The sequence below is a fragment of the Chaetodon auriga genome, chromosome 2, assembly GCF_051107435.1.
Source record: "Chaetodon auriga isolate fChaAug3 chromosome 2, fChaAug3.hap1, whole genome shotgun sequence".
Classification (NCBI taxonomy): domain Eukaryota; kingdom Metazoa; phylum Chordata; class Actinopteri; order Chaetodontiformes; family Chaetodontidae; genus Chaetodon; species Chaetodon auriga.
This window is the reverse complement of record NC_135075.1, coordinates 26523449-26551215: the sequence shown is the minus strand read 5'-3', so window position 1 is coordinate 26551215 and position 27767 is coordinate 26523449. Positions and strand designations below refer to the sequence as shown.

The window sequence follows — 27767 nt, the reverse complement described above, 5'->3', positions numbered from 1 at the left end:
GATTGGCCATACTTGGCCCTTTGGCCTTGGCAGGCTGTGTTTTGCCACTATGGACTCTCTGGCTCTGTTTAGCCCTGGTTGGCCCTGCCTTGCCATTTTAGCATTGTCAGGCCTGTCTTGCTCTGTTTTGCCCAGTTGCCCTGTCTGTCTGGTACTTGCCTGATTATGCCCTCTCTGGCATTGTTTGACTCTGGTTGTCCTGCTTGGCTCTCTAAATCCCTGTTGGCCCTGTCCGGCTCTGTTGAGTTGTTCGTGGCTCTGCCTGGATATCCCTCTTTTGGACCTGCCTTGGTCTCTATATCCCTGTTGGTCCCACTAGCGTTGTTTAGCCACTATGGGTGGATTAGCACCATTTGGCCCTGCCTGGGTCTATTTAGCCCAGTTTGGCCCTGCCCGGCTTTGTGGTCTACATTCTTTTAAGCCACACACTAAAAAGCTGCAGACTGAGAGGAGGAGGAGGAGGAATGCCTGATGCTACTATTGGCTGGGGAGTTTTTCTGGCTCACTCTCATTGGCTGGCAAGGCGTAAGCAGGGAATCCCTCAGGCCTTTCTCTGTCTTTGTCTCAGACTAAAAACACAAACAGTCCAGTCAGGCCTCATTGCTCCAGGTAGTCCTGCAGGCTGCTGAAGACCAGGACTGAATTCATAGCCTGGTTTGCTGTTCTTCAGCTGCTGTTCTTCAGGCCATAAATCTCCCTGATTACTGCCAGTCTGCTGCCACATGACCTACGGCTCTAAGATAGGAGGTACTCTAATATTTAGCAAAGCAATGTGAGTTCACTGCTCAGCAGAGTCAGTAAAGAAACAGAGGTGAATGAGGGAGCTGCTAGTTCACTGTAAGGCAGAAAATGTTGGAAACATCAGCTTCACTTCAGGAGCGTGCTGGAGCAAAATCAGGAGGTGAAGAAACCTGCTGAGTTCATGTTGCAGAGGGTGGAGAGGAGAGCTGGCAACAGGACGAATCAGGAGGGAAAAGTGTAGGAAAAAATAAAACAGAGGAAGAAGCAGGAGTCCACAGCTGAAGAGGAGAAAGGTGAGTTTTTAGAAATACAAAAAGGCAAAGAGACAGAAATGGAGAGAAAACTGAGTTAGAAAGTGAAGTGGTGAACCAACGAGTCAAAAGTAAAGAAGTCGGTTGATGTTAGTCAGCAGGAATGAGATGAAAGTCTAGACGGGTAAATTGCAGTGGACTGTGGAGAGCCGGCAGAGCAGAGCGGCGGCAGGAGCGACGGTGGGCGGGGAGGGAGGAAGTGTGGTCGACAGGAGAGGAATTTAAAGTCCCATTGTTCTGGAAGAGCAGAGGCAGAGGGAGCCGAGGAGCCGAGGAGTGGAACCACCGGCAGACAGCATGGACGTGAGCTCAGCCATGGAGAAGGTAGGGCGGACACATTTACATCTGTACATTCATAGAGACATCATGGCTAACAGCAGGAATGAGGAGGTCAAGGGTCAGAAGGTCACAGGGTCTGATGTGGTGTGGCTCTTCCGTAGATGGGTTTAGGGGAACTCTTATCTGTGAATAAGAAGACTTTACTGAGGTCAAATGAACTTAATTACCATTCGATATACAAGCACACGGCGTCATAAAATCAAAGTCTGAAGACGATTCACCTGAAACACCCAGAAACTTCTCACGTTTCTGCTCTGCTCTTCTGTTTTCATGAAGTCAGCCCGATAACTAAAATGAATGGCCATTTTGTTTCACTTCATCGTTCAGTCAGCATTGTGTTTACGTTGATTAATTTCTGCTTGAGAGGTGGCCATAACAACAACATATCCATCCTGCCTACGTCACTTTCACTCGACACAGAATCTGTGGCAGTGGCTAATAGAAGCAGTTAAACTAATGTTTTACGTTGATTTGTGTTGAATATTGATTTAGTTGCTTTTTCTGTTGATATACTACAGCGGTGTGTGACTTGTCCATGCGTGCTGCCATTTTTGAAGCCAGTTATTGTTGTAATTTCTATGCAAGGATGTATTTTAAGAAGTGGATGCGCACACTTATTGGAATAAAAAATGTCTTTAACAAGAATAAAACTTTCATGGATCATATATATAGAGCAATAATTGGCCTTGCTTGCAGTTGGAGGTGTCCTGTTAACAGTTCTCCAGATATCGCTTTTATAATGGAAGTCTATGGGAAAAATGCTTTTTGGGGATTTTTTTTTTGTCTGTTCAATTCAAAATACTTAATTTTTTCCTCATGAAGCAATTTCAGGCAAGCGAGTAAAGAACGTAAAGAATTCACCCACATGCATGAAAACAATCTAAAAATACTGATATGATCGTGTAAGGAAGAACTTAGATTCTGCGTCTCCGCACAGAAGCTTCACAGTGGAGTCCAGCTTCACTGCATGGGATTCACAGGAAATGATGAGGCAGACGGGATCATGAGCAGGGCATCTGAGGCCATTTCTTCTCTCGTCCTCAGTCTTTATTGAAACAGCATCAGCCCGAGGTTTGTTAAGCTGCACTGACACGTCAGTTGCTCTCACATTAGAGCTTGTAGAGCTCTTGATGCAAAGAACTCTGCGGAAGAAGATGCATCTTAGCTGCCAAATTAGGTCGCACGGCTGAAATCTTTCGCTTTTCACATCAAGTGAATATAAGATGAACCTTGGAACCAAATGAATTAGTTGACATCGATGAGACTATATTTATCAGAGTTGATTGGTCCAAAGAAACTGCTAAAAAGGCAATGTGTTGATTACATTTACCGGCCAAAATGTCAGTTTGAGTCACTGCTGACCTCTTATCAACATGCAGATTTTTACAAGTCACAGTGTTTGTCTGACCTGCCGTAAACTCACTGCAGAGAAAAGAAAGAACGTCCTAATGAGAAAAAGCTGACGTGAGGAGTGGGGCTGATTTTATGCATCCGCCCAGTTTTCTGTGAGTTGATTCAGATCTTTTCAAACTGCTGGAGATTTCTAATTCAGACGGTGGAGGTAGTCCACGACCACGAGGACCCGATCCCCCTGCTGGGTCTGTCCTGGCAGCAGCGTACAGATTGTCTCCTGCAGATCCCTCCTGTAATTGTCCATCTAGAGGTCACATCACTCTGAGGCAGATAACCTGACGGATCAGTGTCACCTGTCAGGGGTTTGATCCCCCTGCCCCCCTTTTATACCCTGGAGCTGGAAAAACTGCCATCACCAGGATGGAAATAACCCCCAACACACACACACACACACACACACACACACAATGGGTTGGTGGGAGGTATCTCTGTAGCCAAAATACTACACAAAAACTCTTAAAAACAAAGTTGATAGAAGATCAGCAAATCCTCAAAATGACAGGCTGGGACTGTGGCATGTTGGACAATTTTACTTTGAAAACAATTTATCGATTACCTAACTTGTTACAGATTATTTTTCTGTCATTGAACTCTCGCTGCAGCTCTAAAGTTGAATTTGCAGTTTCACAAAAAGCGAAGACAGTTCTAGCATTCACCAATGCTGAGACTGGTTGCAGTTTAATTTCCAGACAGTTTGAAAGGAAAAATCTATTTAACGACATCCAAGAAATAATATAAAAGATAGTTTGTGGCATTCTGTCTGATATTGTTGTAAATGGGTAAAAACAGGAAATAACCAGGATGCCATGTGACAAAGTTCTGCAGGTCGACTCGCTGCCTCGTTGGTCTCCAGCTTCTTATCTGTCATTGTTTCCTGCCGTTTCCCCTTCACATAGCCGACATGTTTAGAATTACTCAGCTGAGAATGACCCAGCTACGGCATACCCGCCTTATCTGACTCCTAAATATAGAGCTGCCACGCTTTTCCCTCTTTCTGAAAAAATGCATTTCTTGTCAGGCTCATATGTTTCATTTGGCAGACATTTTTAGTCAGAGCAGCGAATAACACTGCGCTGGTCAGTATTTGTACTCAGGATAACTCCATCAGACCAACTGAGGGTTGTCAGTGATCACCCGATAACAGAGGAGCTGCACAGAATGAATGTCTGTGCTGAACTAAACAACTTCAGATCATTCAGTTCATTTCTCTTCTTCAGAAACCAATTTATTTACAGTAGAAAATGCAGGACAAAGTGTTGTTTTGCATCAGATGAGGACTGAAACATTACTATGGATAGCAAACACGTTAATAATGATTCAACAAATAAGACTTCATGAAGAAGTAATTTAGATAAATGCAGACTAAACATGACATCTTCAGAATACTTTATTGTCCATCACAAGGCAAAGTCTTTTCATGACAGTGTCCATTAGTTTTAATTGAGTTTTGATGATTTCACATTTGTAAGTTTTAGTCTACTTTTTGCCAGTGTTGAGCATGTTGAGGCTACAGCCGTCATCGTTTCCACTGTGTACCGTTATCGTGGTCACAGGTGTCATTTTCACCGATCATTAGGTTAGCTAACGTGTTCACACACACGCACACACACACACACGCACACACACAGTCTCCATGTGACTCTGTTCTGCAGTAATACAAGAGACTCTCTCTCACTTAGCATTAGCTTTAGCATTAGCACAGCGACCCGTTCGCTCCACCGCACAGCATCTGATCATTCAGAGGCTGACTCACTCTATTGTCCATTAAAATACTGAAACCCGTTTTCGAGTTAAGGTCAAGAGGAGAAGCTAAAACCGAAAATCGACATTAATCCTGGAACTTTTCATTTCTTTCCATAGCCAAAAGAAAGATAGCTGACTGAACGTACGTCCACATCCACAGCACTTGATAACGTCAGCTTAACCTTTTATATGTTAAATGTTGGCATGCTAGCCTTCATGTTTTCGTTTGCTGCCACTTCTTGTCTAATTCCGTTAGAATTAAAGAATTAAAAATCTTCATTGTAGAAGAATTTACTCAATAAATCCATTTCCAGGAATGACAGATAACATTACTGACAGACATAACTTCACTGTATGTGGATGCTTTGTGCAACAGGTTATGCAGCTAAATAAAACCATTTTTCATCACAGTCTTTGTCACGTAAGACAAACAGAGCAGAGCCAAAGACAATTAATCACACAACTGGCTCTGCCCCGTTTGCCCTGAGTGACAAAGACTTTGACGTCATGAGCTTGTTTTTCTAGCCACATATTTAATTACAGCTTATGTCCGTACTTGTATTTAGGCAAAATCTGTGGCCTCATCTTGTTTAGAGGAACTAGAGATGTGGTGTCCTGGTGGCCTGGTGGTTAAAGCCGTGACTGTGAACTGCAGTGTCTTTGTTTGAGTCTTTCCGAGGAGTTTTGTTGCATGTCCTTTCCCACCTCTCTCTACTTGTTTCCCATCATATCTTACTGTATATCCATTTAAGGCACAGACTCGTTCACCACAACACAAAAACAGCATTACGTGCACCACGTCAGCTGTGTCACGGCCGGTTGCAGGATGAGTAACAGGATTTTTTCATGTTTGGAGCAGCTTTTGAGTCACGTTTACTCATACTGTGACACTACTGTGACTCTACTTATCGTAAGATTCAGCTGAGTCTGCTGCTCACATGCGAAAATGTGCCAAAGACAAAGCTCAGCACCAACAGCAGAGTTTTAGTGGAATGCTCATTTAAAGCTGGTTCGGGTGCAAACTGACCTCAGAAAGGTGTTTTGCTGCTGACGTCATATAATGTACCAGAGCTGTTTTTGAAATACTCCGTTTGGTTTGTGTGACGGGTGGCGCCTGTGCTGAGCGTCTGCTCACTACCATAATAATGAAACACACACACACACACACACACACACACACACACACACACACACACACTGTAGGTCAGCGTCAGTCAGTGTATTCCAGAGGGACGTAATGAAGTCTTGTTCTTCTTCAGCTGTTTCTGTTCCAGCCGACATCGCTGTGACCTTTTCGACACCGCCAACCTCTTCACTGTCACACACTCCTACACACACTCCATCTCTCTCTTCACACCTCTAAACAAACTCATCTGTCGTGTGTCACAGCTAATGAGTCCTTGTCTCTCTATTCTGATAACGTCTGATATGCAGTGCTCTCTCGCCCTTTGGTAACATATGAAATACGAGCAACAACACAGCAGACAACGAAAGCCGGAGTTTCTTTGTGTGTTTTTGTATTGAAAAATGTGTGCAAAGATGGTGCGGCCTGAGGTATGTGGACACCTCTGTCCTAAGGTAACAAAATCTTTTCCAGCAACTCAAAAGCTAACTAATTTTTTTAAGTGTACAGACGTGAGAGTGCTATGGGTCTTGTTCCCAAAATATCAAACTTCTCCTTCAATGCTACAGCTTACATTGATATTTTAGACAATAGCGTTCGTCCAGCATTGTGGTAACAGTTTGGGGAAGATCCCATTTTAACCTGACGATGGCCCCGTGCACAGTCGGCACCATAACGGGATAGTCGTCACAGTTTGGTGTGGAAGAACTGGACTGCTCTGCACAGAGTCCTGACCTGAACCCCATCCAGCACCTTTGGGATGAACTGGAATGCTGACTGTGAGCCAGAACGCATCACCCAGCATGGGTGATGGAAAGGGAGCAAATCCCTCCAGCCCGTCCATCATTTTGGAAGAGCTAGTGTCAAGTGTCTGTATATAAACAGTGTGTGTATGAATGTCTCCCTGAAGAGAGATGGGCTTGTTAATACCTGCTGACAGATGGACAGGTGGACAGTCTGTCTCTCTGTCAGACAAATGGCAGCTGGTTGTTTTAGCAGGACAGTTGTCTGGTTACCTGCTCGCACACACACACACACACACACACACACACACACACACACACACACACACACACAGAATGTAGAAATTTCATAACCCCCCCCCAAAATTGCTAAATTTCAACTAATGACAAACAGATCAGACATAATTTGTTCATTGTGAAAAATAATTCTAGTAGAATATAAAGTATGGAGGATTGTGGGCATGAAAGTTGAGGCAAAATGAGGACAGGAAGAGAGACCAAGAGGAGGAGCGAATAAATAAACAGTGAAAGAGATAAAAGAGGAGCAAGGACTAAAGGTTTGTAGAGCCAAGGGGAGGAAGAGGAGGAGGAGATGAAAAATTGAGTGTTGGGGGGACAGATAAGAGTGTTTGTCAGTACCGTGACGATGATGTCACTGGGTGGACCAATGAGATCATCTGCTCTGCACATCTGTGTGTGTGTGTGTGTGTGTGTGTGTGTGTGTGTGTGTGTGTGTGGTTTTCACTCCCATCTCTTCCTCTCTAACACTCACTGAGGAAAGTTTAAATCAACAACTCTTCTTTCTCATCCAACACTTCCTCACGCGTCTGAATCATCATCGTCACCTCTCTGTTAACTGTGTGTCGTACAAACAGTAAATTTGTTTTGAGATCAGATGTTTGTCAGTTTCTGTTTTTATCAGTCAAACTGCTGTCACATCTCTTCATTTGGGCTTTGACTCCCTTCTTTTACAATTATGATTATAATTTGTCATTTCGCAAAAGCTTTTATCCAAAGCTACGAGACAGTGCTACGAAGTAATGCATAGAGTGCATAGAGAGAACAGAGAGGGTTTTTTAGGTGAAATTTTTCTTACCATCTCATCATTTTACTTAAGTTTAAACCTCTTGTTATCATAGATTTGTGACCTCTGATCTTTGATCCTCTCCCTGTTAGGTTGTTTATAATGTGGAGACTTAAATGGTCTGTACCTCACAGGGACAGAGTTGTAGAAATGATTTGAATGTAAAACATCATTAAGTTTTCTTGCTGTATTTTGATCTCCTCTCTCCTCTCAGATGTCAGTAAAGCAGAGCGCAGGAGGAGCAGCGGTGTGTCTCGTATGTGACGGGAGCTGCTCTGGATTCCAGCCACATTCCTGGAGGTACAACTCTTCTCTGTTTTCTTTTTACAACTATTTCAATTTCCCCAAAAACAAAACAAAAAGAATATCGATGAAAGGAATGTAAAGAGAAAAAACAAACGTTCTGGACACAGTCCCAGCGGTTTTTCCGCTCCTCCGTCTCTGCTCTTAAAGGGACATGTTAGTGGTTTTGCATATTTCAACAAATTGACTGAAGGCTCTGATTGAAGATGAGATGAGAGTCTCTTGTTGAACAGCACTGCGCACACAAGCTTATAAACTACATGGAAGAACTAAATGTGGAGGTTGTAAAAAGGACCTTTTGATTTTTGCTGTTTTTTGCTTTAAAAAGTTTATAATCTGTGAGCAAAGGTTGACTTTGCTGTGAAATGCATTGATTGAGTGCAGTGTTTAAACCGGAGTCATATTCCTTGTATGTGCACACATACTTGACCAGTAAAGCTGATTCTGATTCTCAAAGTCTTCACTTAAATGAATGGATGTAAAAGTTTTTACAGCTTCACTCCATGTCTTCTTCTTGTCCTATCTGCTCTGAAGGAAAGCCTGCACAGCCTGCGGGTGCAGCACGGTCGACCACGCTCCTGGAAGTGACGCAGAAGACGACCAGCGAATGGGACGCCTGCTCGCAGACTCACCCTGCTCCCATTTGACAGCGAAGGTCAAAGGAGGCGGTGGCCTTCGCGTGTACAAGAGGAACCGCATGATCGTGACCAATCCGGTGGTGTCGCGCAAAGACCCGACCTTCAACACCACGACATACGACTGGGCGCCGGCCGGCCTCAACCAGACGCTGGTGAGGATCAGTGTGAAGTACAGGAGGTTGGTTGTTCGTATGAAGCTGCAGTCTGTTGCTCTGTGTCAGCTTGTGAAGTCACATTTAACTGATCTGAGGACACAATCATCTGACTCACCACATGTGGACTGTAGGTTTAAGGCTGCCACTGGCCCCTCCACTACCTGTGTTACTGTTTTCAGAATCTTCGTCACTACTGGAAACAACAACAACAATCTCTTTATCCACATTAATACCAGGCCAGACCAACTGTTCCACCAAAACAAGTTCCCCCTGACACTGTTTTTCAAGGGCATTGTCGCTGCATCCTGGGCTCAGCGCTGCTCAAGATGACAGTGATTAAGAAATGCAAACAAGCCAGAGCGTTTCTCCCCTGTACCTGAATGACAGGGGGGTGCAGCCAGACCGGATAGAGCTTTAGCAAAGACGTGCAAAGCAACAAAACGAATGTTAGCACACAACATGAATCAGGGTTTAAAGAAACTAACCATTTGAGCATGTGATCTAAATCCCTGATTTGTAAGTGAAAACCTGAGTAAATGTTTAAATTATAACCCAGACCATCTGTTGTAAACACCCATTAGATAATACTGACTATATTAATAGTCTGTAACAGCAGGAATCATTTTGGTTTATGTTTATTTTTAAAGTCACGTAACACAACTATTTTACCTTAAAGCTTCAGCTTCAAACTCCTTTTGATGCTACACTGACTTGTAATAGGAAGAATGAGGCCTCTTTCACACTCGAGCACGAGGCCACACAGAGTAAATCTTAGACTGGCTTTTACTCCAAACTGTGGGGGTACCAAGTCGCTAAAAAAAAAAAAACAGTTCTTGCATGATGTGGCTAAAAGTTGGCAGTTGAGGAGCAGCCACTTTGCTCAGAAAATCCAAAACACAGCGTATATGACGTACTGTCCCATTAGATTTATCCCCATTACTCACAAAAACTGTTATGCATGTAGCATAGAAACGCTAATGCTAATGCTAACAAACACATTATCATTAGAGGACGAATGAACAACATTCATGTACTGTTCACATTATCAATCGCCCAGGAGGTTATTGGTGCTCTGGTGTTGACCAATCAGCAGCTGTCAACGATTTAAGACCAGTCCTCAGTGCTCATCCTTTGTTTGTTTGTTTCTAGCCTCTTGTCCCGTGTGCGTAAACAAAGGAAGTGTGTTGTTTCCGCTGACACTCACCTATGTAAAGTGAAAAACAAGCACATGCCTAAAATATGATGGAGGCCAATATAGATTCTGTTATCGAGATGAAAAACTAAAATCGATTCCCATCCTAATGGTTTACCACTGGGACTGACCTCTTTACTTGTTGGTGAATTTTAGTTTCGTTTACTTTCTGCAGCCCTCTCTCTGTGTTTACTTTATTTTCGTTTAGTTTCTGCAGCCTCCTCTGCGTGTCGAACAGTCTACACCGTCTGGTTTCCATTAAAAACAGACTCAAGTATGTTTCAGGTTTCACAACCTACAATTATAAAGATGACAGTGATTATTGAGCGCTGCAGTGTGGCGGGGGGAGTCACGGGGGACGTTACTGTGGTTGAACTTGTAGAGACAGATCCAGATCCAGCAGTGGGACTGCACTCCAGACCTTCAGCATGTTTGTGTCATTCAATACTTTTATGTTCTGCTGTGACATGAACACTGCAGCATGTTCAGTCTGCTGGTTCAGCTCTAGACTGTTACTCACCATCTCACTCTGCTGCAGTCATCTGACAACACACAGATGTGTCACTGACAACACCTGGACAGCGTGATGACACCTGAAACACACACTCTGCTCTGTCGTCCAGCCGTGTTAATGACAGCGAGCTGATCATGCAATGTTTTCATTGCTTTAGATATTGTGTTCAACAAGCTAAAATTTCAGGGGTGGGAGATGCCAGCCAAGAGCCAAAATGAAGAGAACTTTTTAAAAACATCTGTGATATCATGCATGTAAAAATGAAAGTGACGTATATCTCTCATTGAGACCTGTCAGGAGTTTGGAGACACTAGTGTAAATAAATGGTAGCATGAATGTCAGCAGCACCCATCTGCACCACCTGTCGCATTACTACATGCTAAAATTGCAGCAGCTGTTTCTCTCTTTGCCTTTCTTTCAAGGTGGCGACATGAACAGTCTACATCTGCAGGTCCACAGTGCTGCAGTCAATGTCTTTGTTGTGGGTGGTGGCAGGTGTAGAACTGATCTGTTAATGATCAAGCAGCTCCACATCGTGGAAAATCTGCAGCCTGATAAATGTGAATGTGTTACTTGTTGCGTAAAAAGCCCCTGATCTCCCCTCAGGCCATGCAGTATATGGAGCTCATCCCCGAGAGTCAGCGTCCCGTCTCTGGGACAGATGGAGCGCTGCAGCGTCGCAGGCAGCTCTTCAGCCAGCTCCCCATCTATGATCAGGACCCCATGAAGTGTCAGAGTCTGGACAGTGAGGAGGAGGTACAGAACTCTGCCAGGACCAAACTATTTTTACATTAATGCTAACATGTTAAGCTAACCTTAGCTGCATGTTAGCTAAGCAATATCACTCATTATCGCTTAAATCAGTTGTCATGGCCGGAACGTGCACATGACGGAAAAGTCTAATAAAACAACATCCTATGTCCTCTCGTAGATCTCCTCCATGCTGCTGTTCGTGAAGCACTACAAACAGGAGGTGCTGGGAGTCGGGGAGGTGGCCTTACCTGGTGAGGGCGGAGCTCTGAGGGAAGCAGCCATTCAGAGGACAGCGAAGGAGGCCAAGGACCGCAGCAACAGCAGTAAGAAGGATGCCGCGGAGCACCAGGACCACGGCTCAACCAATCGCGGCACTGCCTCTGCCGCTGGCTCCACTAATGGAACGAATGACAGCACTAAGACTGACTATGTAAGTAAATAAGACGGCTGACGTGTCTGAAGTTTAAATCCTGATGTATTGGTTTGGGACCCCTTAATGTTACCTGAATAGATTACCAACCCCACCAAACTTTGCCTCGTTTTGCCAAATGTTCATGGGTTTATTGTTTCACAGCAGCCTGTCTAACACTGGAAGTGTAACACTCTTTAACACTGAAACTAGACGTTCGTTTCAGCAGTTTGGTACATGACCGTCTTTCACTGTCACATTCTGTCCTCTCTTTGTCCTCCAGCGGTGTACTGGTTGCCAAGGTGAGGTTGCCAAGGAGAATCCGGTTGTTTATGCTGAGCGTGCTGGTTACCATAGCGGCCTGTGGCATCCCACCTGCTTCGTCTGTTCAGAGTGTGGCCAGGGATTGGTGGACCTGGTCTACTTCTGGTCCAATCAGAAATTATTCTGCGGAAGACACTACTGTCAGACGGTCTGGCCACGATGCTCAGGCTGTGATGAGGTGAGACGACATCACTTCCTTTGGACACGGTGAATGTAAATGTAGCATGCTAACAGGCTACGCTAACATGGTGAACGTGCTAAGATTATATTAAGTATATGTCATTATATAACATCAGTATTGTTGTGATCTTAGCATTTAGCTCAAAGCAGAGTACTGTAACATACCTGAGTCCTTCAAACATTATAAATAACAGCTGTTGATTTAATTATCTCCTTCTTTTGCCCCCCCCCACTCCTTCAGTTGATCTTCTGCCAGTCTTTTCACTCGGCAAAAGATGGACGGACGTGGCATCAACATCATTACTGCTGCTGGAAGTGTGGGCAAAACCTGGATACACCCTGTCAGCACTGAGACACTCACATGACGTAGAATTCAACACAATGTGGTTTTTAAGAAATGCAGAGACAGTGAAGCAGTGCTGAATAAAAATACAAATGTGAGACAAGACAAAAAATATTAAGTCAGTAAATCTCAAATCGACCGTGGATGGTTGGTTAGCTTATTGTATATAAAACAAAAGAAGCACCAGATAAATGACACTAAACAAGTAGCACTTAAAAACATTAAATTATATGTTGAGTCGACATATTTAGTATTTAAAAAAATGTGTCTTACAAAGAAAAAGCATCCAGTTGATATTTTGATGTTTAAAATACTTAAGCCATCTCGCTGACGTTGTTCAGTTGAGCCTACTGGTGTTTCAAGTACTTAAGGAAATGTTTAGTTGACACAAAAGTGTTTAAAGTACTTAAAGAAACATTTGGATGATTTATTAGCACTTAAAGTACTGACAGTGACCGGAGCCAGATGTGCTGGTTTCAGTCTGCAGTGTTTCAGATACAACCAGCAGCTTCCAGGACGGAGAACCAGGCCTGACAGTTTAGGAAATAAATGAGTAAATGAGCAAAAAAAATGAGAAATAAATGTAGTAGTAAACACAGATAAAAGATAATAAAACCATTGACAAACACACGTGACAATCAATCCCAACTCAAGGTCCTTGAACCTCTCGAGCAGGTTCAGAGCTTTCAAGCGGTCTTGTTATTTCCAGGTTGAGCTTGAACGATCATTCTTGTTCTTGGAAAGAGCAGTTTGACAAAACAGTCTCAACTCATGGTCCACTTAGTAGCCTGGGAGCTTTCAACTACGTCACTCTGTCTTCATCATCAGGACAAGTTTTGACCTACACATCATGAACATCATCACTTCTGTGACAACCAAGCAAACTCATCCCATGTTGAGGGACTTATAGAATGTAACACTGCACTGTGTATCATCATTTCAGTATAATTGGAGCTCTGAAAATCCCACACAAAGTGAAGCATAAGTTCAAATTCACATGCTGTAACTTGGCTGCAGTTAGACTTTTGGGATGATGAAAATATTGGTACCGAAAGGGTTCAAGGACCAAGAAAAGTCAAGAAAACCTGATTTATTTTGAAGGGACACACTGCAGAAAATCTCTTTCTTCTCATTGTAATCTTTGAAGTTACAAAAGTTTTAAAGTTAAAGCTTTATATTTTCAATAGAAATCAACTTATCTGGGACGACTTAATTAAATACGTCTGAAATTTTTATTAAATCCTAACATGTCAGGTTTAAATCTGTGCTGAATCCACTTGCTAACATTTGTTTCAGGCAGAAATAATCTAATTGTTTGATTCAAATCTAAGAGAACTGGACAGGCAGAAGGCTGGAAAAGGCATCGAACTCGTGATTAATAGTGCTCTGCTGGATTTTTTTGTGTTTTTTTTTTTCCTATGGTAGATTTTACAGTAAATTCTCAGCCTTTTAAGTCCTGCCATTGAAGTTGGGTCGTGTTTGTGAATTGTACAGTTAGAAAATATGGATTTTGCTTAAGCATTGCTGTCATTGTCTTCATTTTCCTCTCTGTCCTTTCTGCTTAATGTGTTATTTCAGTCAAACTGCAGATCCATTTTGAATTTAACCTCTTTCATGAACATGGATCTCAGCTGCTGCTCAACACTGCTTTATGTTAGCTATATTCCTGATAAAGTTTTGTATTTTGCTCACACTTTTCTGGCTGCGTTTTTGTAGCTGCAGAGTTATTATAATTGATTTGTGTTAAAATCCCCCAAAACAAGTCAGCCAGGAGTAAAATCTACATTAGACAGAAGCTCAACCTTTGCTTTTTATTCCATGAAATAAAATCAATACAATCAGATCAGCGTAACATCAGCTAATATGAGCTTGTGTTTTTTTATGTTACTTTTTGAATTGGTTGCTGCTAGCAAAATGCTAATGCTTACTCTAGAAACGAGGACAATAGGCTAGCAGTTTTGTTTGATGTGATTAACTAAATATGTAGCACACAGAGAACAATACTGTTCAGCCCAATGTTGTAACTGATGGACAAGATGATATCGTAGAATATAACAATAAACTGAGTATTGATCTCTGTGTGTCTAATATGCCTTGTTTAGCCTAGCTTAGCACAAAAACTGGAAGTGGTAGCACTGCTAGCATCGTCTAGCTCAGTCAGTTATGAAGTAATACACCTTTGAAATGAACTCAACACGATGAGATATTAATCTTTGTCTGGGTGAGATGATAAACAAGGATTTCTAAAAATCCACTCTGTGAAGGAAATTCAGTTTTTTTTATAACGTTCAGAAAGGAAACCGATCGATCCCCAGTTAAATAATGTACTGTCCATAAAGGGCAATGGACACTTATTGTGTAAGACACAGGTGGTGTTTGGTGCTTTGAAGGTAACCATCACTTGTTCAGTGCTTTTTGCATTGTGTGATCAATCAGACAACAGCACAAGATGAGACTAACTACTGGATTCTGCAGTGAATACTGAACGATATAACCAAAGTCACATTTTAATGTCTTAAATCAGCAGCGATGGTGTTTTTACACAGATTTTAAAGTGACAGTGTCTTCACCTGCAGGGAGTAATGATCATCCCGCACCAGGTTACTTTTGCATGTCATGTCTTGGCATTTATTTTTGCACTCTCTCATCACAAGTTAAAGAAAGAGTTTTCTGCTGATCGTGTTTGACGGCTGATTGGTTGGAATTAAACTTACTTCTGATTGAACTTCCTGTTCTCTATCATCTTTATTCACAGAGAGTTGTGGGGAGATCAGTCAACGACAGGTTGCAGCTTTGCATATATCTGATACAAGTTTAACCTGACATGTATCTGAACAGATAAACAGATAAACTGCCTTGTTGCATTTGAAGGAGTCTCGTACAATGACCCACCAAAGCTCCAAAGATCAACATCCAAAAATCATTCGTTCATCAAATGTAACAACTTCAGGTTTCAGAAGAGGAAATCAGGTGATCCACTCTTCAGATCCGCTTCCAGCTGGAGCAAAATGCTTTTCAGCTTTAAAGCAGAGCTCTTATTTAAAGTCACGATAATTGGGAATTAGTTTTAGAAGGAGGATCACAAACCTCCATTGATGTATGTGTGTGCTGACCTACTCCCAGCAGGAATGTTACGTATTCCTGTGGTTTCTCGGCCAGCGTTCCTGGGCAGTTGCATCACCCAGCTGACCGTCTGACAACCGCTTCCTGAACCATGAAAGAAAAGCCAGAAAAGGATATTTTTAGTCCCAAACTGAGACAAAATTATTTGGTAAGCACAGTTTTGTGGCCTTTAATAGCACCCAGCATGATAAGGGTGGGTTTAGAGAGGATCTCTGAGAGTAACAGCACTTCCTCTGATTCTATACACAGATTATCCAACATGGTTAGACCTAATATTGTTAAATCTGGTTTTTGAATAGTTACATTTATAAATATTGTACACCCAAAATCTTATCCTTCATCCATCCAGTTTATTGAAAATGGAAAAATCTCATTTGTGTGTCCGCAGTGATGGACTATGTTTACGGAAGGATTTAGAAAACTACAGGTTTTGTTTACTTTTTGAAACTGAATGAGAGTAAATTAGAGATTTTAGCTCAACAGACCAAAAACAGCAAGATTTTTTTCTCAGGATTAGTGCAGACCTTAAACACAGATGTTATTGACCCCTCAGGAGGTATATGGGCATAATTACATATGCAAGAAAAATAAAACAAATGAAGTAAATTAAGTGTCATCTGTTGCACAACACTGGTCAAATACAACAAAAAGAAAGCAGTAACAACTTCAACAAATAAGCAAACAGATAAATGCTCAATAAGTGCATAAATGAGACCATTATCCTTTATAGAAAATTAGCTACAAGACATGCATAAGCAATAATTAAAGCTCCAATAACTGTCTTTTGTTTGTTTGCTTGTTTCTGGTAGCTGTTGGTTCATTAAAGTTTTATCTTATCTTATCTTATTGATATTGTTCGTATCTGTTTGCTGTTGAGAGATACAGGTGTTGGTCCCTGAACAGCTGTGATCATCAGCATAGTAAAACCTAAGCGTGGAGATGTGTGGATCCAAAATACAGACATTGGACGGTGGCGCCCTCGTGTGGAGGAACTCCACACTCACACACGCGCTCACTGTGTGGTATTTCCGACAGTGCCTGAACGCAGCGCGGTGCTCTCATTGCACTTTGCCTTTAAGCGCACATGAAAGGCTGTTGTGTAATTGGGTGAAAGAGGAGGAGGAGGAGCGGACTGCATGGAGGACAGCTTTCTCTGACAGATCGAGGAGGACACAGACAGGTACGGTACTAACTCCTGCACAGCTGGTCAGAAACATGTTACAGGCCTTATGACAATGAACATGTCTGTATTTAGCAGCTGTTTGTCATTCAGTCGGTGTTTATTTGACGTGCGCTGTCCATCATATTGTAATCATGTTTGAGATGTGATGTTACACGTTAAAAGGACTTACAGACGATCAGAACCAGGATGTTAAGTGTTGTATGTTTATCTGCTGGTTCACGAAGCCGCTTTAGACCTTCAGCAGGTTATAAATTAAAAACATTTCCTCTGAAATTAACAGGAAAAACCTGCGATAGTTTTGTTCAGGTGAAACGGCGGCTTCCGCTCCTGTCCTGACCTTTGACACAGTCACCTTGTGGCTGCCAGTGAGGACTCACTTCATATAACTTTATGTAACTTTGTTACGAGATTATACATAGTCTTCATCAGATGGAGTTTGGCTGGTTAAAACAGGGATGACAAACCTTTTTCCTGTCAAAGGCCATTTCACTTTTTATACCATCCTGTGCGGGCCGTACTAAATTATTGAACCCGCGCCGCTTCTGTTTGGTGAGGTGTCTGATGTCAGAGGGTAGTGATGATGATGATGATGATGAGGATGATGATGAGGGTGAGGATGAGGATGAGCAGTCACTCTTGAGCAGAACTGAGTCTCTGCAAGGGAAAGGAGCTGCTGGCAGCAGCAGGTTGTCTCAAACAGAGACACAAACTTCAGTGTACGTCTCCTCAGAATGGGAAGATCCCACATCTTCATCATTACTTTCCAGCTCAGTGGTTTCATGTTGTTGTTTGCCAGAAACATCAGCTAGTTCCCCATTAAACCGCAAATATGTTTAGTTCTGCTATTGACTCCTCAGGTCCTGAAACCTCTGACCAAATGCCTGAAGGAGTTTTCACGCTCAGCAGCCTGCTCAGATGTCGTCATAAGTGCAGCTCTTGCAGAGCAGGAACCTGCAGTGTTTCCTCTTTCCAGCTGCCACAGCTTTAATTTCACTTCAGATGATTTTTCATTTGACAGCAGAGAGCTGAGAAGCTGCTGGAGCTTCAGGTTCAGCTCTGAGAGGTTCTTGGTAATGTCCACCATGAAGGCCGAATCACACTCGCTGTCGCTGAGTTTCCATGTCAGGTTTCCCTTCATCTCTATAAATTATTCCAGACAAACAGACACTTTGGTTTGTCACAGTTTAATTTGTCCAGTTACAGCAGCTCCATAGCAGCAACAAGGCTCTGCTTCACAAATTCTCCTTCTGAATGAGGTTTCAGCTTCTTAGCTGTTATGGTGCTCACCACAAAAATTGCCTGCAGGACCCGGCCTTTGTCAGAATATGGTCTTTTGAAAGCTGCGTGTGTTCCTAACCTCTTCTGACCAGCGTTAACTTTATCCAAGTGCATTTGTCCTCACAGCTCATCCAGTTTAGCATGTTTGTAGCTGTAAGAACTCTTGAGATTAGCCTTTTTCATCACTGCGAGCTCGTCCCCACAAACTTCTGGCTTGCCTTTTGCTTCAACCAAAATGATAAATGTCTGTGCACTTCTCTTGGAAATTGAAACGCTCTGCATCTACTTTTGTTGTCTTGACAGTTGCCATAATGCATGTCATCGATATAGCATAACTGCTAGATGGGTGTTATGTTCAAGGACCACCCCAAATGATGTGTTAGTCCATTATTTATGTTCTTTCTTTTTCTTAGATAATTAGACGTTCCCCACTACTGGCTTAAAGCATCCATGTTCAGTCGTTCAGTCTTTCCCACCTCAAGATCCACTTTTCTGGACTATGTTTATATATTATATAGATTAGCCTGCTAGGGTGCAGGTAAGAAAATGAGCTGATAGATGCTAGCAGTTTCCCTCTGTATCCCTCTGTTGTGCTAAGCTAGTTTAAAGAGAATCACAGTGTTACGTCTGAACTGAATGCACATAAATAAAACTGATATGTCTGTCTGAGTATTCTTAGAATGGTTTAGTCTGTCAGAGGAACACTGAAGCTGCTGATCTGAACTGCACATCTGAATTCATTGGAGCACTGTGTCAGTATTCATAGAGGCCCTGGAGATATTTATGTCCTGGTTTGACTCAACTCTTACCGCTGTGCTGTTCTGAGGTCAGTAGCAGCAGGGCTGATGGGACGCCTGGTCAAGATCGCAACTCAGAAACTGATCTGAGAGCAAAGGCTGACATCTGTTTGTGTGTTTTTGAAGGACTGTGCAGCGATGGAGCTCATACTGCTATCAGGAGGTATTCTTGTTGTCCCCGTCCTAGCCTTCATCACCTCCTTCCTGTTCTGGCCTGGAACGCTCCTTAAAGCCTACAACTGGTAAAAACAATTTCACTAACCTCTCTGATCATTTTCCTGGCATGGGACAAATAAAGTTGTGCCTTATTAGTATTATTATTATATTATTGTTGTTGTTGTCATATTATTCTAATCTTTTTAGTTCCTGCATCACAGACTTGTTTCCAATATTTACCAAAAACATTTTCTCTCAGGTAAAACAAGGCAAGAATAGAAATACAACTAAATAAAAGTATAAGAAAGTGAAATAAAAGTATTCTGGGGCTTCTTTTTTCAGTTTTCAAATTTTCTATGAACTTTTCTAATTTACTTGTTTGTCTTGTTTTTATATACATATAAAGATTGTCTAACTTCCTGGTCCAGAGCAACAAACATCAACATTTACTGAACTTCTTTAAATTTGCCGATTCTCTCCAGAGGGTGAACCCTTTAACCACCTTTCCTCTAGCGCCACCCTCAGGAGGCAAGTAAAGGCAATACATCACTCATTGTGGGCAGCAGAGTCACGGATATTATTTATGATTTAAACTCCCTTAATGTCACGTGTCTGCTCAGCTGTGCATTGCAGGCTGCTGCTCTGCTGTCACTGCATCCAAAGTACACTTTTATTGTGAAGGAGCAGGATTATAGCGTGACCTTGCCTACTGCACTTTGTCCAACCTGTAAAATAAAACATACATGTTGGCTCTTTGGCAGATTATCATTTCTATTTCTCTCTCTCTCTCTCACACACACACACACACACTTAGCGCTGAGTCACTGTCATATAGTAACGTCTTTGTGAAGTGAATTAAACATTACGAATCACTGAAACATTACGTGACACAAGATTAGATTTGGTAGAAATAATATCAGTAGGACTAAAGGGGAACTAAAGATGAAACAGAAAGGAAAAACATTCATACTGAACAAAAAGAGACACATGGACGGACTCTCAAAAGCTTTTATGAGAGATTTAACAGAAAGTCCAAAAGTCTGAGCCTGTCAGATCTGGATATTTCAGTTTGTCAAATAAGGCTTATCACATGAGTACTGTGAAAGAATATCTTTACTTAGAGAACCTGTTGTGCCAGAGGGAAATGGAGCAAATATATCAAAAAAGCAGTGAGTCAACATTACAGCCAGCGTTTTGGGTTTCTTTCCTGTTCAAAATACAGGAAGAAATTTAAATGGGAGGACATTGAGAGACAAGAATGCAATACGTGAGAATCCCGTGAAAAACAATCTGGACTCTTTGCCAAGTTCACAAAAGTGTGTTTAAAACCGAGAATGTTTTTTGCCCCGAAAAGGTGTTGGTTTGCTTCGTCGGTCCATTGAACACTTTGATACAGAGTGACATTCAGTATCTCAGCAGCTGTTCACCACATTTCAGTGAGATTTCCTGATCACATTCCTCATCACATGGAGTGAACCATTTAAATGTAATGACCCTCTGAGCTTTCCTCTAGCGCCACCCTCAGGTCAGACATTGTATCTGTAGTGTCGGACCTTATGTAAAGCAGAATTAAACAGATGTCAGCGGCTACGTGTGTGCCTCCACAACCTCTTACATACAACTATGAATCTTTTCATGCATTTTCAGATGACACATAATAGCTCCTGATGGTCCTGCTGTAATCCTCCTCAGGTACTGGCGTCGCAGGCTTGGGCTGGTGGTCCGCTACTCTCACAGTGGAAGTTACCGCTTCTGTTATGCCAGCCGCGGGAGGCCAGGGGGCGCCACGCCATCGCTGCTGCTGCTGCATGGCTTCTCCGCCACCAAGGACATGTGGCTGCCTGTCATCAAGGTAACACACACATGCAGGTACAGACAGTTTTTCTCACACACACAAAGAAATGTGAGGGCCCTTTGTGCAATGCATTGTGGGAAAAATCGGCAGTATTGGTCTGTTCATTTGCGTGTGCTTCATTTTTTCTTTTTCAGAATCCTTCTCAGAATTAGTAAGAATCATTTCATTTGGGTGTGTTTGTTTTCTCCTCCAGTTTCTCCCCAGAAACCAGCATGTGGTGTGTGTGGACATGCCGGGCCACGAGGGGACGAGCCGCACCGGGCCAGAGGACTACAGCATTCAGGGCCAGGTCGCCCGAATCCACCAGGTGTGTGTGTGCGTGCGTGTGTGTGTGTGTGTGTGTGAGGAAAACCCCTCCTGCCTTGTTTGACAACATCCTCCATGTGCTTCACATTCCTGATCCTGAAGTCTATCTTCCTGCTCGGTCATGAATTACTGGCAGCTGTGGTTTGGTTGTGGTTCAACATGTGATCTGAGGTCAAGGGTCATCTGTTGTTCAGCTTTGCCCTGCAAGCTGACTGATCCCTGTGAGCCGTTCCCCCTGATTACTGTTGCTGTGTTATGAATAGTTCTGGGAAATACACATACTCTCTCCCTTCCTGTGTACATGGATATCAGTCTTTAGTTATGCGTGAAGTACAGAGCCGGGGTCAGGACGTGGTTAGCTTATCTTAGCATAAAGCACGAGGAAGCCTGGCTCTGTGCAAAGTTTAAAAAATAAAAGTGTGATAATTAACGTGTTGCGTACCTTTTTTGTTTCATCGTGTACAAACAGAAACAGTTTCTGGTTTTAGGAGGAATTACATGTAGTTTTGCAGCTTCCTGAAATTTTGTAATCACGGTGAGGTTGCCAGGTTTGGTACCACCGTGCCTGTGCAGAGACCACAACCAAACCTGCACAGACGCTCTGAGCAGATGGATGAACTGTTATTCTCCCAACAGATGACACATAGATAACACCTGTCTCCGTTTGTGTCTCTTTGTGCAGTTTGTGCAGAGTATCGGTCTGGATAAAAGGCCCTTCCACCTGATCGGCACATCGATGGGTGGGAACGTCGCAGGGGTTTACACTGCCCATTACTCCACTCATCTGTCCGGCACCACTTTGATTTGCCCGGCAGGTAAACTCAGCAGACATCCGATCTCCAGGATTCAAACCTGACACTGTGTCATGAAGCAGAATTATAGATACGCCTCTCTCCTCCTCCTCCTCCTCCTCCTCCTCCTCCTCCAGGTCTGGTTTATCCCACAGAATCTGAGTTCATCAGTCGTCTGAGGGAGATGGAGAAGAGTCAGAAGGAGGAGTCCATCCCTCTGATCCCCTCCACCCCTCAGGAGCTGGACAACATGCTGAGACTCTGCTGCTACGCCCCCCTCAACCTCCCCCGGCAGGTACGCTGCTGTGCTGCCTGGACTAAAATTCACTCTTAAGGCTTCACATAACTTGCCTCCTCCATATGCAGCATCAACATATCAGTGCAGCTACTGTTAGCAATACTAGTATTACACAGAATACTGTGTGCAATACAAATATCCGTGTGTGTGTGTGTGTGTGTGTGTGTGTGTGTGTGTGTGTGTGTGTGTTGTCAGGTCCTGCGGGGTCTCCTCGACAACAGGATCCCCAACAATGGTTTCTACAAAGAAGGTCAGTCTGCTCAGAGCAGCAGCTCAAAGACCAGACTAGTGGCATCTTTGTGGATGCTAATGGGGTCACTACTTCTTTAACTGTTGTCTCATGTGCTTTGTTCATTTTTTTACATGACGTGTGTTTGTGTGTCTTGTTCAGTGTTCATGCAGATTGTCGGGGAGGAGTCTCGTCACTCGCTGCAGGAACACTTGCATCTGATCACATCACCTGTGCAGGTCATCTGGGGGAAGGAAGACCAGGTATTCATCGATATAACGACAGTCAGATATGTTCAAGGAAACAGGCACGACAGCTGAATAGATGTTCCCAAAAAACTGATTTGTAGAACATTTTTTGGCATCACATTTTTTATCATGTAGCGCTCAACATGTGACCAACCAGTTCCATATATGGACTTCACCTGATTCAACCCAGGTGCGAGGATGGAAGAAGCATTTAACCTCATGATGATGCCAGAGGAAAAGTCCAAAGTCTTCAGGATTTATCCTCTGGGAAGCACAAATGTCTGTCTAAAATTTTGTTATAAGCTGCTAATGAACCTGCCTGCTCTTTCAGGTGGTGGACGTTTCGGGGGCGGCGGTGCTGCAGGCGGCGCTGCCAAACTGCCAGGTGGAGCTGTTGGATAACTGCGGTCACTCTGTGGCGTTGGAGCGACCCAGGAAAGCTGCCCAGCTCATCATGAGCTTCCTGTCTGTGCAGGAAGTCAACGGTGAAAACACTAAGAAACTTTCCTAAAGAAAACTTCTGAACTGTATGCTGACCCCTGATCTCACGATGGATAGTGAAGGCAAGGAGAATGACAGTTATGATGAAGAGGATGAGGATAATCATGTCAACAAGGTTTCATGAAGGTGATGAGACTCTTTTATAGTTTAAAAGAGTTTTCTATGACAGTGTTTGTCTGTGAAAATTAATGAACACACAGAAATGGGACAGTCGGTCAAATACTCCTGAAGTTTTTACTTGTTTGGTTCTTACCATGCAAGAGGCTGAAGTCTTTGTTTTAAATGTTAATGTTGAATGAAATATTCCATATTGAGATTTTGCACATATGGCTTTCAGAAAAACTGTCTCTTGTTTAATGTTAAGTCTTCTGCTGTGGACCAACTGCATATTTAACCTCACACAAAGCACATTCAGAGTGAAAAAATGTATTGAGAGAAAGTTAGCAGAATGATCTAATTTTACTGAAAACAGTTTGATAAACAAGGTGAATAAATGATTTCAGAACCTGTACGTGGAGTGTGAAAATGATTATTTTATTGATTGAATGGAAATGTGTCCTGTGTTTTGTGTTTTAAATGTAGTAATACACCAATCTCTGCAGCTTTATCAAGAATGTCAAAGAGTAGATTATTAGAGCTGCGCCACTCCACAGCGGGAACATTTAATTTTTTGGGTTAAACAATGCTGGCTTCAATATACTACATCTTAGTTTGTAATTTGGTCCAATAAACTGCATATCATATCCAAAAGTGACTTTAGATTACATGGTAAGAACATTTTTAAGCTTCCCTCTTGCAATATGTTGAAATCAAACTTTGAGAAAGGTAAGAAGCGTGACAAATGATATTTGATATCGTGTGATATAACATCCTCAGCTGGTTTGATGTTTCAAAAAGGATGCATCTGCCAACAAAGAGACTCAGATTTTGAAGTGTCTTCAAAACGAAAATATGTCCAATGACCTGCTACGTTTAACTTTAACTCTTTATTGTATTTAAGGAAACACTGGCTCATTTTTATAACTCGCATGTTTTCATCAGTACGAATGTTTAAAACTAAAACCTATATGACATAAACAAACTGCGGTTACCTCCGTTTTTTATTCGTGGACGTTCGATGTTGTGACAGAGTGATACATCTTACTATTTTGCACCTCTTGGACATTTCTGCATCTCATCAGTGCGCATGTGCGAGTTTGAGGCCGAAGCTGCGCACTTGTTTAAAGTTTGCATGGACGCTGAACCTTCATAGCCCGCTGTCATTTCTCCACGTTGATGTAGTTGGTGAGCGGATTGCTAGATATCACTTTTTAAATTTTAATGATAACAGACGGCACTTTATTGACTGTTATCTGTTGTTCGCTTTTAGTGTAGCAGCTACGAGTTAGCGTAGCATAAGTTAGCTAGCTTAGTTAGTCTAATTTAGCTACTGTTTGACCTCCTGTTAGCCAGCTGTAGCTTCAGGTTGTGCAGCCATGTACAGTATGTCTGACATTTTCACGGAGCCTGTAAATGAAATGCGTAATATTTTAGGTTTTTGACAGTTAAATTTGGTGGCTATCTCCTATCTTGCTAGCCGTGTTTATTAGGCATTTGTGTGTCAAACTATATTTAGCTATTAGTGTGCATGATAGCTTTACTACTCTACCTCTGATTGGCTGGTGGTCGTTGCCTTCGTTGGTTTGGTTGGTTAGGTTAGGTTTAGGAGGTTAGTTAACCCAATCTGAGACAAAGAAGGACCAGGTTCTCGCGAAATACGAGCGGGCGGAAAAAAGTGACGCTGGACAAACAACATTTCACATTAAAGTGGCAGCATTCATACATATCCTTTACAGGCTTGTGCATATTTATTCCTGTTGTTAACAAAAGGTTAATGAATTAGGTACAATACGTTAACTTCAGAACAATCACCTGAACCATGTAACACACACTGGATCCTGCTGTAGGATTGATGGATATGTGTACAAATTCCCACCCAATAATCAGACCTGTTTAAAATCATGTTGAGCTGAGTTCATGTCTGTTTAACCTTAAGCGATTATTATTTTTATTTTTTTTTAGTCTGAAGTCAGCTGATCGACCTGCTGCTCGTCACCTCTTGGAGTTCGAGTCACTGATGCTTTGTTAGAATGAGAGGCGCTGACAATAAGGACAAACCTGCTCTTTACCAACGGGTCGTCTTGAAGAACGCCTCGCCGTACCACTACATGAAGGTTTGCCTGTAAGTCCCCATGACATGCTTATTTTACATGCACTGTGTCTATTCAGCAGACAGGCTGGGTCATAATTTATGCAAGATTTATGTCTCATTTATTCTTTTATTCAATAATCTCTTCAGAAATTTGAATAAAACCTTTTTATATTGATATTGTGGTTATTGTGCTTAAGAAGATAATATAGATGTGTGTCTAAACCTTAACATCTGTACATGGTAGTAATACTACAATGATTAACATTTATCCCACATAATGTTTGTGTGTGTGTTTAGTGTGCTGGAGGATGAGTCTACCAGACTGAGTGCTGTTGAACTGAAGCAGTTTATCATCACAGGTCTGAAGAGTCTGTACGGAGAGGTGAGATCATTAACACGGCCAGGGCTGACAGTTTGATTCCTACCTCAGCTCGACACAGTGTGATCTGCTCTGACGCTGTGGGGACCTGTGAATCGAGGCCTGCAGAAAATATCAAGCTGCTGCTGAAGTTAAACATAAAACCATCAATTTTGCAATACCAGACATTTGTTTGTTCTGGCTTTTCTTCTTCGTGGTGTGTTATACTGGGCATTTCCACTGTTTTCTAACATTTTATAGACAAAATGAGTTGAAAAAATAATTAGCAGATTACTCAGTGGTGAAAATAATTATTAGTGGCAACCTTTCTGTCTTTGTGATTGAGGACGTTATGTTTTTGTCTCTTGGTTCGCAGAATATCTCCAAAACTACTTGAAATGTAGGTATAATTCTTTGGTTTTCATGCATTTATAAATATGTGCTTCAGGTGGGAGCAGCATTGACCTTTGACCTGTTGAAGTACGATGAAGACACCCTAACGGCTTTTCTGCGTGTTTCCAGCAGGTGAGGTCAACAGCAGGATGGGAAGAAATTTTCACTCCTCCTAGATTATATGTTCTCTTAACATATGTGTACATGTGTGTTTTCAGGGGTTTGGTGAAGTTGTGGAGCTCCCTGACTCTGCTGGGCTCCTACCAGAACCAGGCCTGTGCCTTCAGAGTGCTGCAGGTCAGTCAACTTCAGCTCAGTGTCCAGTAGTAATCTTTATGTACTGTATCAGCTGCCGAGGGACAAACTCAGACTGAATCGGTGTCTCTGTGTCAGGTCAGAGGTGTCTGCCTTTGAAGGACACAGCCTGGGATTCTGAGTGTAAATGAAAGTGTTGTATGTCTGCTGGAGTGTTGCTTCTGCTTCTTAAGCAGAAGCAACACTCTATCTCCAGCAAAACCACAAGAAGAAGAATCAGAGGGACAATCCCCCTTTATTCGTCACACAGATACATGCATCATGCCCACACACGCCATGCACTGGTGAAATTTATCTTCCGCCTTTAACCCATCCTGGTCGTCCTTCCTCCGCGGCAGACCAGGAGCGGTGGGCTGCCATCCAACCGGCGCCCGGGGACCCAGTTCCTTGTGTCACCATTGGTCAGGTGGTGATCTTCTTGCATGTTTTTAGTGGTATATTTTATGGAGGATACCCCAGGTGAACACGGGGAGAACATGCAAACTCCACACAGAAAGGCCTTTTTCCTCAAGCAGCAGGCACCGAAGGCATGGTGGACACACCCCCGGTGCCCGCAGCGAGAATCGAACCCGGGACCTTCTTGCTGTGAGGCAACAGTGTTGCCACCGTGCCACCGTGCCACTAAAGTCTGGGCATGAATGTATTGTGTTTATCTGACGTGTCTGTGTTTTATTTGTACAAGCTGTGAATGCAAATCTGCCTCTCAGACAATCAAGGCCTTTCTCCTCTGTCAACTTCAGGTGTCTCCGTTCCTGCTCGCACTAACAGGAAACAGTCGAGAGCTGCAGCTGGACTGAAGGAGGAGAAAGAGGAGCATTGTTTTCCTCAGGATGAGTTTCATGTGGAGCAGTATCTTCAACAAACCCCGGCTGTGCCTCTCGTTCATCACAGCTGCTCCTCCCTCCTACCGGTCGCTCCACATCGGCCAGAGAGCCTCCCTCACCAAAGCCTTCTCCTCACGTGACGTGGAGCTGTTCGCCGAGCTGACAGGCGACACCAACCCCCTCCACCTGGACCCGGCCTACGCCAGGACCACCTCTTTCGAGACACCCATCGTCCATGGTGTCCTCATCAATGGCCTGATCTCCGCTGTGCTCGGCACCAGGATGCCCGGCCGCGGTTGCGTCTTCCTCTACCAGGAGATCCGCTTCCCAGCGCCGCTCTACATCGATGAGGAGGTGCTGGCTGAAGCTGAAGTCCGCAAGATCAAGATGTCATTCGCCTTCATTGCCGTGACGTGCTCCGTCAAGGACAAGGTGGTGATGGAGGGGGAGGTGATGGTGATGATGCCTGAGGAGCAGCAGCGGAGGGAGTGAGAGGAGGGGATGAGGGCAGTCACCACACCCCCCCGATGTGACATTTGCAGTGATTGAAATAGGAGTGCAGTGATTATAACACCGTGCAGCTCGGCGTCTCTGGGACAATTTGGTTGCAACA

At 43.1% G+C, this 27767-nt stretch overlaps 4 protein-coding genes across 5 annotated transcripts; all 4 read left to right on the top strand.

Annotated features, from left to right (window-relative positions):
- The first annotated feature begins 724 nt into the window (after window positions 1–724).
- Window positions 725–14971, top strand: lmcd1 (LIM and cysteine-rich domains 1). The gene is made up of 8 exons (XM_076744736.1): window positions 725–1034; window positions 1302–1376; window positions 7712–7797; window positions 8335–8590; window positions 10906–11055; window positions 11231–11482; window positions 11745–11963; window positions 12207–14971. Exons 2-8 carry the CDS (start codon window positions 1350–1352, stop codon window positions 12315–12317), a joined length of 1101 nt encoding a protein of 366 aa, XP_076600851.1. The 5' UTR covers window positions 725–1034; window positions 1302–1349; the 3' UTR covers window positions 12318–14971.
- A 1559-nt stretch (window positions 14972–16530) lies between these two features.
- On the top strand, window positions 16531–23584 carry LOC143328735 (monoacylglycerol lipase abhd6-A-like). 2 transcript variants are annotated; one of them, XM_076744027.1, is made up of 9 exons: window positions 16531–16611; window positions 18816–18931; window positions 20538–20697; window positions 20894–21007; window positions 21689–21821; window positions 21935–22092; window positions 22291–22345; window positions 22487–22587; window positions 22904–23584. In XM_076744027.1, exons 2-9 carry the CDS (start codon window positions 18828–18830, stop codon window positions 23081–23083), a joined length of 1005 nt encoding a protein of 334 aa, XP_076600142.1. In that variant the 5' UTR covers window positions 16531–16611; window positions 18816–18827; the 3' UTR covers window positions 23084–23584. The 2 variants fall into 2 exon arrangements, with proteins under 2 accessions (XP_076600142.1, XP_076600150.1); XM_076744035.1 differs by lacking the exon at window positions 16531–16611 and adding an exon at window positions 18663–18718.
- A 668-nt stretch (window positions 23585–24252) lies between these two features.
- rpp14 (ribonuclease P/MRP 14 subunit) lies at window positions 24253–27209 on the top strand. The gene is made up of 6 exons (XM_076744015.1): window positions 24253–24357; window positions 25135–25294; window positions 25562–25646; window positions 26071–26147; window positions 26234–26312; window positions 27071–27209. Exons 2-6 carry the CDS (start codon window positions 25203–25205, stop codon window positions 27125–27127), a joined length of 390 nt encoding a protein of 129 aa, XP_076600130.1. The 5' UTR covers window positions 24253–24357; window positions 25135–25202; the 3' UTR covers window positions 27128–27209.
- LOC143328712 (hydroxyacyl-thioester dehydratase type 2, mitochondrial-like) lies at window positions 27161–27646 on the top strand. The gene has a single exon (XM_076744008.1). It carries the CDS (start codon window positions 27161–27163, stop codon window positions 27644–27646), a length of 486 nt encoding a protein of 161 aa, XP_076600123.1.
- Window positions 27647–27767: the final 121 nt, after the last annotated feature.